The 12,249-nt window shown below is 38.2% G+C and overlaps 1 protein-coding gene across 1 annotated transcript in view; it reads left to right on the plus strand.

The window, feature by feature from the left end:
- Positions 1–12,249, plus strand: part of LOC126474727 (neurofibromin) — a 457,914-nt gene that overhangs the window by 18,248 nt on the left and 427,417 nt on the right. The window contains exons 2-3 of the mRNA XM_050102210.1: positions 2,001–2,144; positions 10,507–10,687. Coding sequence (XP_049958167.1) covers positions 2,001–2,144; positions 10,507–10,687 — 325 coding nt within the window. The remainder of the gene's footprint in view (positions 1–2,000; positions 2,145–10,506; positions 10,688–12,249) is intronic.

Consider the following 12,249-nt stretch of genomic DNA (forward strand, 5'->3'; position numbering starts at 1 on the left):
GCTGCTGCCCCTCTTCAGGAACCACACGTTTGTCTGGCCTCTCAACAGATACCCCTCCATTGTGGTTGCATCTACTGTGCAGCTATCTGTATAGCAAGCCTCCCCACCAATGGCAAGGTCATGGTTCATGGGAGGTCCATATATCAATATGCTGCAGAATATCCGCGGCAAATTGTTGTTGGCATGGTTTGTCGTTCAGCATCAGTTGTTGCAGAATTTGCACTTTGTAAGCACACATACGAAGATGCTGGTGAACTACGTGATGCAGTGTTGATTGAGGTACATCAAGTTGCCTAGATGCGTGACGAACTGACTCACGTGGGCTTCTGAGAAATGTTTGTCTGATGCCCTCTACTGTCTCCTCTAAAACTCTGTAATGTGCAGTGCCAAAATGTCTCGGGAACACTTCCTGTTGTCAGAAACTTCCTATACCATTCCTTAATTGTTTTCACATCAGGTGGATCACATTCATACACATGACGATAATTTCTTTGCACAGTAATTGGCTATTTTGTTTCTGGAAACCACACTACTGCTTACGCACGCTGCTGTGGAGTCGCCATTTTCAGTTCATGCAACCATGCTGCACTCTGGCGACAATACTTTTCACTCCTGACGTGGGAATATAAATTCTTTGAGATGCTTTTTCATTGTCGTATCTTCTGTGGTTTTTCTCTCCTGGGTCCTTGAAATCAGGAAGGTTCTAGTGGTACACCCTGTAGTGCTCAAGCAATTACAAATGCAAATAGCTAGATTTCCGAAGAAAATGAGCTCAGAATTAATAACTAAATTGGGATGATTAATAGTAATTTGAATTCTTCTCTCCATATATGAGTGCCATGTCTCTTCATAACCTTATTCCTAATTGTCCACTGAAGTGTTATGAGTTGAAAGAGGAAACCAAAATCTTATTTACTTAAATAAAAATTATTGGTTAAAAAAAGTACTCCTTGATCCTGTTGACAGTAAAAAAAGGCACTGAAAGCAATAAGTCAAGCTAGTCTTGTAAAAAACATAAGACTGGCTGTAGAAGATGGCAGTGAAGTGGGTGCAGCATAACATTACCCGTACCTGTATGGGAGGGAGGACAGAAGTACTGTCCTCTGAGAGTGGCCAGCACACAATAGGGGAAGTGCTCAACTCTCTCATTTGTCACTTATGATGTAAATGACTTTACACACATTCTCACACCTTTGACTCAGGGTTACTGTACCTACAATTAGTGTGCTCGGAGACAGTGATGAGTTACTGTGTATAACAGGTGTGGCAATTAAAAAAATGTCGTGAGGCTCCCAGCTGGTTACAAGCCATTTGTTCTGACATCTCTTCAGTGGTGTGTGTTTCACAGCTCATTTATCGAACAGCTTATCTTTTAGCCTTATGATGCAGAGTAAATCCCAGTAAAGGCATATTCATCATGGAAAAACAATAACTGAAGTGTACTCACCAACTGTTGATGGACAACTAAAGTGGCTGCTCCTTTAGAGCAGAAAGATGGACTTAGTCAATGTGGATGGCAAGAATTTGTCTTCTACTTGTGGGTGAATTTATCCTACTTCAACGCTAAATTCCAGCATGAGCCAGAACTATGGAAGAGTCTGGGGTGGGCTTTAGGGCATGTTAGGTAGGTGACTGAGACAGAGAAAGGATTCCTTTGATGATCAGAAATTTACTGTATTTTATATGTGACATTCTAGTTTGCATTGTGTTATTTTATTATTTTCAAAAGATTGAAGGTGCGTGATTGTAACTTAATTTGAAAAGTGAACCATAGAGTTCGTTCTTGTGCCATAATATGAAAGAAATTCCCACAACAGTAAAAACACTGCCCCTCTAACCCTGTTTGTCGTTTGACATGAAACAGGCTTTATAATTACATTTTGAATTCCATGAAATAGCATACAGTCATCTTTTAATATTGCACTGTAATTATAATTGTCTAAAATTATCTGATAAATGAAGTAGCAATTGCATATTTTCTTGTTTTTGTTGAATTTCAGTTGCCATGTCGAACCGGGCCTCAAACTACACATTCTCGGATAAATGAAGAACAGAACAAGAAATGTCTTATCCAGATAAGCAGATACAGATTTTCTTTAGTTATTTCAGGTCTCACAAAAATCCTACAACGTGTAAATGAAATGGTAAGTTCAAATTATATATTTGATTTCAGATACTCTTTTGTTTGTCTTACAGTCTTCCATGTACATTTGAGTTATTTATCAAACTTAATGTAATTGTACTATAATAGGAAGAGGGCTTATGACTAGATTGACTTGAAACTGATTCACGTTGAGCAGATAAATCAGTTAATCTAACTGTTCAGATTATCAATTATTTCTTCACTGTAGAGAGCAAGATACGGAAGATTCCTGTGTGGCAGCATTTAACATGAGCAGGTTTGTAATGAGATGAGAAAAATGGTAAATGAATATGGAAATGTGGTACTGTAAGAAGAGAATAATCAGTGTGCTGCCATAGGGAGTGGAGTAAAATGAACACTGGTAACGGAATCAGTAAAGTGCAAATGGTTTATTGAAGGTCAGGTTGTAGAAGTCTGCTAAGAATGTCAAAACCGTAGGAAGGAAAATGGCTGATTTAAATGTAGCTTTTTGTATGTGAAATGAGAAAAAAGAAATATTGATGCGAACACAGTGTAGCAACATACAATCACAGGTATTATTTTTACTGCTTATTTTCCGCTGATATCAGGAATCTGTGCAGAGCGAAACTTTTAAATATAAATGTTCAAATAAATAATTAAATGTCGTGTGACTAGGGCCTCCCGTCGGGTAGACCGTTCGCCGGGTGCAAGTCTTTCGATTTGACACCACTTCAGCGACTTGCGCATTGATGGGGATGAAATGATGATGATTAGGACATCACAACACCCAGTCCCTGAGTGGAGAAAATCTCCGATCCAGCCGGAAATCGAACCCGGACCCTTAGGATTGATATTCTGTCACGCTGACCACTCAGCTACCGGGGGCGGACAATGTTCAAATGATAAACACAGAACCATTCACATTGTGTTTTGTACAGTGCTGTTGAAGAAGAGAGAGGTTGAGTTGATACATTTGAAGCACCGGTATTTATTTAATGCAGTAGCAGCAGAAAAATACTTGAAGATCGTAAAAATGTTGTCATGTATTACTGTAAATATTAGGTGCAAAAATTACATAGTTTGCACCATCACTTCAGCCATTGAAATATGAATGAGTTCATCAAACTTCAAACAGCATGAAGGATAGGCAATACTGATTTTAAAATAAAAAAAATGTTTTAAATATGGTTAGGTATTGTGTGATTAGTTAACAAAAGAGCATTTAATGCATTAAGTAAGTAAAATGTTTTTCTTCTCCAGCAAATAAAACTTAATAAAATACTACTGAGCTAAAAGTATAATGTTAGTACATACTTGTGATATTTGAAGGAAATTTCCTATTATACTAGTAAATAAATTATAGTCAGAATGTGTTAGTGTAAACTGACAAAATTTTAAGATTATGGTAAAGTTTTACATCGGGTTACGGAATTAAGTATGTGAAAAACTGCAGAAGCAGTTGACCTGGAAGAAGAACATGAAACAAAAGCAGTAATTTTTTAAGACTAGCTATTTGCTGCTAATAAATCTCAGATGATCTTCACAGTGGCTGTTTGGGTGCCTCAAAACAATGACTGCAGCTACATGATTCATAAATGCAAATATGTTTATGAGAAGGCGATATAGAAAGAAGAATTTAACACTCGAACTCTAAAGCTGTAATGTCCTTAACTGGAAAAAGTGCAGTTACAAGGCATATAAAATAAGTGTGTAATGGACGTCAGTAACTAATTACTGTTGTTGATCAGGTACATGAAGATAATGAAACACAATAAGCTTATACCTCCAACTACATGCAAAACAAGTAGTAGTCAATTCCTCTACTGACAGATTTTGGGAAACTAAAGATTATTTGTGAGAAATTCAAAAATATTTCAGTTATGTCCAAAATTCACTTGCTGCCATGTGCAATCCACGTAACATATTAGTGAATGCAGCAATGCACCACAATTGCCAAATATGTATAGGAATTGGATTTATTTCCTAACCTCCTGCTCCCCCTTCTCTGCAATCTCCTCATCCCTGTCTCCTCTGCCTCCTCCCTCTCTTTGATCTTGATCCTTGTATAGCAAGTGAAACCTTGATTGGGAATTGAAGTCACTTAAAGTGAATGGGTGAATTTGGATGGGATCTTTGGTACTTCTGGTATGAGGGAGACGTCAACATCTGCTGGATCTATGAGCATAATAGCTCCAATGACAGTACTTACCATAGTTTTAATCTATGAATGGGATATTACAAAGTTTGGACAGTTCAGATTGTGTGGTAGTATTCTAATCATAAGCTGATAATCCATAAATTCAACTGTCCTGTTTACTGTTAAAACCGAGGTTGTGTACATAATTTTTAACAACGTTTGCATGTATAAAAATGAGGAGAAAAATATATATATATATAAAGGATGGGTATACACTCGCGCACACACACACACATATCCATCCACACATATACTGTGGATGGATATGTGTGTGTGTGTGTGTGTGTGCGAGTGTATACCCGTCCTTTTTTCCCCTAAGGTAAGTCTTTCCGCTCCTGGGATTGGAATGACTCCTTACCCTCTCCCGTAAAACCCACATCCTTTCGTCTTTCCCTCTCCTCCTTCCCTCTTTCCTGATGAAGCAGCCATTGGTTGCGAAAGCTAGAATTTTGTGTGTATGTTTGTGTTTGTTTGTGTGTCTATCAACCTGCCAGCGCTTTCGTTTGGTAAGTCACATCTTCTTTGTTTTTAGATATATTTTTCTCACGTGGAATGTTTCCCTCTATATATATATATATATATATATATATATATATATATAGTGGAGAATTTAAATGGCCAGCTGTCATAGTTAAAACTGACTGCGAGAAAGAAAATGAAACTGCACATTTTCACAGCACAGCACTGCATTTTCTTTCTCACACTTGGTTTTAACAGAAATCTTGTAGAATGTTTAAGAAAAGTATACAGACTATGTTTGTATGTTTATTAGAGTATTGTGGAAAAATCTGAAATAAATCGGTCAAGAACTTTTCAATATTTCTGCTGACAAAGTTTCCCCTTTATAAATGACATATACAAAGTATCTCAAGAAAAAACACCGACAGTACTTAGAATGTTGTGTGGGAAAGCAAACTGATCGGTTTTCAAGAAGGAACCCATATCTGGAAATGCACAGCTTGCGTGGTGGAGGGCGTCACAGTCTGAGAGTGACTGTTGATGGTTTGTTCCAATTCATTTTGGTGTCTGAATATGGAACATATGCAGTCCTTTAACTATCTGTGTTCTGTAGATGGACAACCTGAGCCTAATAACATTCCTGTGTATATGCCACATTTCTCTACACTGCCCTTGTACACGTCCTGCTACAGACTCATTTGGTCTACCAGTGCAGCATCATTGTTGACAGCAGTGTGATATGTACAAGTACACAGCTGCAGAAATGACCGACATGTTGCTTCCATACGGCAAAGTGGATTGCAGTGGGAGAGCTGCTGCAAGACTGTATGCATAACATTTTCCAAACAGACATTCCCCACATCATTCCATGTTTGTGGACATTGATAGATGCCTCTGAGATGACAGAAAGTTGCAAGTAAGTATTTTCTACCTGAGGTGTGTCCATTGTAAAATAGTAGCATTTTGTGCTTGGTACTTGTGAATACTATCCCCAATCTACTATTTGGCATCTGGTAGCTGCCGAAACGTGATGCGGATTGGCCACACTCGGTTTGAGCACTGCAGTGGGAGGAGGACATGCTGATAATGATCAGACCCAGGACCCAGCCACCAGCATTCAGCAGGTAGCACAGGTGCTGCACGCGGATTAAAGTGCCTTGTGGGGTCTTGTCCGTAAGCAATGGCCCCATCCGTACCATATGCAGAAAGTGCTGGCATTACAGGAGAAGGATTAATCATGGTGGGTACAGTTTGCGCAGAAGGATTAATCATGGTGGGTACAGTTTGCGCAGTAGTATTTACAACAGTGCATACTCCAGCCACAATTCCCAAGCTTGGTGCATTAGTGGATTAACGCACATTTGCTAGACAAGGTATGTTAAAATTGCGTAACATGCATGTTTGGGCAGACAAGAATGTGCCTGCGTAGATGATTCAAAATCACCAGCACATGGTTGGTGTTAATATCTGGCCTGGGATAATGGGTGACCATATCTTTGGGCCATATATACTGCCCAACTGACTAACAAGACTGATCTACCTCACATTTATTAGAGTGATTTGCCTACCTTGTTAGATGTAGTGCCACTGAATGTTCAGATGAACATTTGGCTGCAACATGACAGAGCTCCAGCACACTTTTGATGTCAATGTGTAGAATCACTTCAGCATGGCATATCCCAACCAATGGAGACCAGTTCCGTGGACAGCACAGTGCGCAGATCTGTCATGCCTCAACTATTTTGTGTGTGGTTGTCTGAAGAGTATGGTGTGGTACACCTGTAACATCAGTGGAGGACCTTATTGCTCGAGTACAAGGAGTGACTGGAGTACTTAAAAGACAACCACACTTACTGGCTCGTGCATGAGGCTCAGCACTGCCATTGTAGGCTCTGCATTGATGTAGGAGGTACACAGTCCAGAACCCATTTGTAATATAGACAGCATAATGTGCTACTCATATTGGATTTATTGATGTAATGTGGAATGCACACCCATCTCAGACTCTGACATTCTCCAGTGCCGAAGCTGTACTTCTGTACTTTTCTGGACATGGGCTACTGCTTGAAAACTAATCAGTGTGCATTCCCATTCAACATACCAAGCATTATTAATGCTTTGTTGGGACATGCTGTGTATTTATATATTATATTTATTGTAAAAAATGTATCCGCAGCTCGTGGTCTAGTGGCTGGCCTTGCTGCCTCTGGATCACGGGGTCCCAAGTTTGATTCCCAGCCAGGTTGGGGATTTTTCTATGCCGCAGGACTGGATGTTTGTGTTGTCCTCATCATTTCATCATCATCATCATTTCGTGTCACGGGGTGGCGACAGGAAGGGCATTCGGCCATCCCTTCAAATACCGTGCCAAATCCGACCATAACCCTGCCGACCATGCGAAAATGTTGGACAAAGCCACAAGAAAAAGAAGAGAAGATTTATTTTAAAAAAAAGTAGCCTTTGCCCATCTGAGTGTTTATTAGAGTATCATGTAAACATTTGAAGTAAATTGGTGTAAGAATTTTGGTAACAATGTTAAACAACTACTTGGCTTTAGCCAGTGTCCGTCACACGTTGTTAGAGCATCATGTAAAAATGTGAAATAAGTCAATGTAGAATTTTTGAATTTTTTTAATTTAATTTTTTTTATTACAGTATCTTTTAAAAATATGTAAGTAATAAGTAAGTCTGTCAAGAACTTTTTGAGATTTTTGATAACAGCGTTAAACAGCTACTTGTCTTTTCATAGTAGTAAAAAATTGTGTGGGTACAAGAGATTCAAAAGATACATGGATCTCCTCAAGTGTGTGACTGTTGAACAAGGAATGGACAAAGAGGCTGAGAGTATCAGAGCGAGATCCGTATGGTGAAGCCCATTTCTGAATCGACTGAAGTGTTGAGTTTGTAGCAGAATAACTGTGGCTTCTGGATTTATGGCCTCTACTGTTGTGGCACTCTTGTGGTGCCAGTGCTGTTGAAGTGGTTGGGGTTGGAGCCCTGTGCTGGGGATGGCTTGTGAGTGATGTCATCAGATACTTGGCCTGTGAAACAAGCAGAGTACCGATATGAAGTTAGATGTTGGCCAGTAAGCTTAAGAAGGGTCTGGTAGTGGCCCATGGATGATGTCAGCTTTAAAATGGTGATACAGATTGAATGTTCCGAAGTGAACTGGCATCGGTTGTTGCTACTTCGGCTGATTTGGGCCCAAAGTATTTCTGCAGCCTCCACAACTGGCACCCCAGCCTCTTTTGAGCGATACTCTCTCTGACCTTAGCCGAGAGAAGTAAGGAACCACATAGTTCATGTGGTACCACGTATACAATAATATGCCATCACAGATATACATGCAGTGTAAGTTGTAGGGCACGATAAAATAAATGAAAAACAAAACACATTGTGCAGTATTATAAGGGCCTATCTGAAAATTTCTAATTGAAGATTGCACGCTGCAGAATCAGAATGCTAATCAGGCAAAATTGCCATGAATATTGAGGCAATCATCCCACCGACACACCAGTTGAAGATACCTGTTTGGTAGTCCGACAGGAATTGTTGATGCTTCAGAGAACTTTTTAAGGGACCGAAGGCTCGATAATCGTATGGGGAGAGATGAGGACCATAGCGTAGGTGCTTGACTGCCTCCCACATGAGTTGGTGTAACTTTTGTGTTATGACATTTGCAATATGGGTACATGCATTATCTGCATCCCTTCTCGTGCACCATTCCACAGTGGTGGTTTTCGACAGACGTGCTGCCCCATACACATTCTTCATTGTATGATGGATGTCTACCACTATTTGTCCTTTGGCAGCGTAGAAAAGAATAGCAGCACATTGGTTCTGTTTGGACACATTGGGTAATTACGTTGCCATAGTTCATGTTTCCGCATTTACCGTATTTACTCGAATCTAAGCCACACTTGAAAAATGGGACTCGAAATTGAGGAAAAAAAAATTTTCCCGAATAAGCCGCACCTGAAATTTGAGACTGGAAATTCAAGGGGAGAGAAAAGTTTTATACTGCACTTCCAAATCGAAACAAAGTTGGTCCATTGTAACATGAGACACAATTGGGGTCAAATGGATGAAGATACAGCTACAGTAGTTTGGTTTGAGTCGTAAGTTAAGAGTTAATCTTTACCAAGTAGCCATTGCTATGTGTCAGGTGCTCCGTCCGTATTTATACGGGTACTCTTCCTTTTTCACTTGCTTCGTCTGGTTTGATCTGATAAGTGCCGTTCTCTTTGTTATAGGTGTTTATGTCAGTCTAAGCTGAAAATGCATTATTGTAGTGTGTCATGCATTGTTTGTCGCATTCTGATAATGAGTCTTTACGACCTGTCGCTGATTGCGGCATGGCTTGCTTTTGTGTGTGCTACCGCGGCTTACATAAAAAAAAAGAGAGGAATTGTCTCATAAGTGAAACAATGGCAAGAGACTGCTTTTTGTTGTTACTTACACTGCTGCTTTCTTTGATGATGATCAACAAGAATCAAATAATAGGCTGCGTATGATAGAAGATGTTCTGAACGAGAGTTTAGCGAAAATTTTTCTCCATTTGAAAATCTTTGCACATGCCTCTTCAGTACATTACATTCTGCACAGAAATTAGATTCATCTTAGATTTAAAAATCTAGTTAGTTGCTGTGCTTCATTTCCAACTGTATCACTTTTCAGCATAAGAATAATACGAATATAAACGTGACATGATATGTATATTCTTCCGCGTTTGCTGTTGTCTCACTCTAGTTTTGTAGTTCATTAGGCAGACAGGATTTAAATGAGATAGCAGCAAACATGAAAGAATATATGGCATAATGTTTACATTCTTCTACCTTTTCTTTTAATTTATTTAGCTACTGACTCAGAGGTTTGGGAGCCAGTATTTATCTTTGTGCATGCTAAGCATGCCTGTGTAGCGCTACATATATTCGATGGCAGAAGTTAGCTGTGGCGACAACATTTTTCAGAACTTCCACTTACTTTGCACTCGATTCTAAGCTGCAGGCGGTTCTTCGGATTACAAAAACCAGAAAAAAGTGCGGCTTAGATTCGAGTACATACGGTACTGTACGCACATCAGAAAGACACGAATGCCACACTAATCTCTTGCCCACATGTTGGTGCTGATATTCGCGTATCTGAGTTGTGTTGCATTGCGTACACACTGAAGCAGCACCCTCATAGGAAAACTCCTTGATTGCCCTTTAGAATTTGATAAAATATCCACAGTACTGATGCTAGATAAGCTATAAATATGCAGCGAATGTTGTTCGCAAATACATTGAGAGCTGATATCCGGCATGGTGTTTGGGGTTCTTGGTAGCTTGCTGCCTCTCTGAAATTTTTTATCTAGTGTGACACAAAGTAATGGCAAGAATAAATCTGCATGTTCCAATCTTATATGAGTGAAGCAAGATCACTGAAGTTCATAATTTGATAACAAAATTTCTGGTGTCTGAGTGTGTAATCTGATTGCTGTTGACATTGCAGTGGCTGCTACAGTAAGCTTTGTATCAAATTCTGTTTAAATGTATAGACTGTCATGTGCCTTTCTACAGCATATATGAAGTTAACTGATGGGTTCTTGATGTTATATACATGCATGTACGATTTACAATAAACATTAATTTATTTCAAGGTTTCTCACCAACCCCTTTCCATATTAGAATTTTTAAGATTCAGAGTATCACTGTCACTGGTGTTTTACATATATTTACACTTACATGACATGTATTAATTTCAGTTTCCAACTGTTGTCGGCCAACGCCCACATGGGCCAGATATTGAAAGAAATTGTTACGAATCATTAGTGATTGTTTTGGATACACTGGAAAAGTGCCTCAGTAACCAACCCAAAGATACAGCAAAATTTGAAGAAGCTATGAATGTGAAGCTACTGCTTAGAGAAATTTGCCAGTTTATAGGTATGATCCCTGATGCTTAGCCTATTATATTGTTTTAAATCAATGTCTGTTATCTGTCAACTTTATTTTCTGCTGATGAAATAGTATCTTTTAAATATGTGTATTAAGTATTGTTCTTTTACTTGTCTAAAATGTAAGATAAAAATTTGATTATCTATTGTTTCAAAAGTAAATCACATTGTATGATTAAAATTGTGCTAGATTCATGACCATGAGATAGGTACAAATTGCATGTTTCCAATTTTATCTTAGAACCTCAAATCAGTGAGAACGTTTGAGATAAACAGCAAAGTTATGAGTAATATTACAATGTTACTATCAGGTCATAAATTGAGTAATCAACAATTCAAAATTAATGTTTGTAACTGGGATACATAGATAGATCCTTGTTATTAGTTATGAATGTGTTCTTGGAGATGCTGTTGTTTCAAAACATTTTAATTAAATGGATAAATGGAAATGAAGAACTCACTTCATACACTGCAGTTGCGATGTGGACATGTTTATTGTTCCAACATGACCGCTTTCAACAGTATGATGCTGCCATCATCTGATCTTATGCAGCTTGTTATAAAACTGCCATGTTACATTACATGAAGTCAAAGCATAGAAGTGTATCTTCATTTCCAGCCATACCGTTTGCCCCACAGTCCATCATGTGTATCTTATCAATATAAATAACTCCTCCTTGTTTTGACATTTATGTGATATATCTCAAGTAATTTTTGATATCCATCTCTTTGGTTGCTGTGTGTTAACATTGTCTGGTAGTCATTAGTGTCAATCTAAACATTGTGACTAATTTTCATTGGTAATCGTAGATCACTGAAGGCTCTCCTTCAGTAATTGATTCACAGGAAACAATGCTTCTTAGTGAGTCAGTTATTTACATGTTCTGTGAATCATAATTGTGGCCTTTTGCTGTGATATGTAATGAATCAGTTCTACAAAACTTTGGCAGTATGCTGGTCATTTACATAAGTTCTTAAGTTGTTTTTATTTTTTTCCTTACATGTATACAGTAATTTATACTTTTCTGTGTTTGATCTCTCTCTCCCTCATACATAAACAAACACAATCATGCTACGGCACATTCAGATATTTTTCTATAGAATATAGGGAATTGTCAAGTAGATTATGGTTTTAGTTTGTGCATTTAGTTAATTTTATTATCCTTTAAATTCTTTACACTACTGAATACATGGTAAAAGATTTATATGGCCGAATACCTCATTCCGTTCTGTGCCCCACAAAGCTGAGTGATAGATAATGCAAATAGTTTCTTTTTCTATAATTATGTTTATGAATGTTACTGTAGTTTACAAACTGTGATTTTTGACAACAAATGTCCTAAGGGAGTAACAAACAAATTATTCCTCACTGATGAGATACTGCAGAATATGATACCATTTTGAAAATAGTAAAAATAAATCAACTTTTTGACATTTTAGTCCCAAAAATCTGATTTTATCCATCACCAAAAATTGCAGGTCTTAGATGTTTAAGAATTCAGTAATGTGTGACTTCCAGTTCAGGTTCTTATAAGTAAAAATACCTAAGAA

The sequence above is a fragment of the Schistocerca serialis genome, chromosome 1, assembly GCF_023864345.2.
Source record: "Schistocerca serialis cubense isolate TAMUIC-IGC-003099 chromosome 1, iqSchSeri2.2, whole genome shotgun sequence".
Classification (NCBI taxonomy): domain Eukaryota; kingdom Metazoa; phylum Arthropoda; class Insecta; order Orthoptera; family Acrididae; genus Schistocerca; species Schistocerca serialis.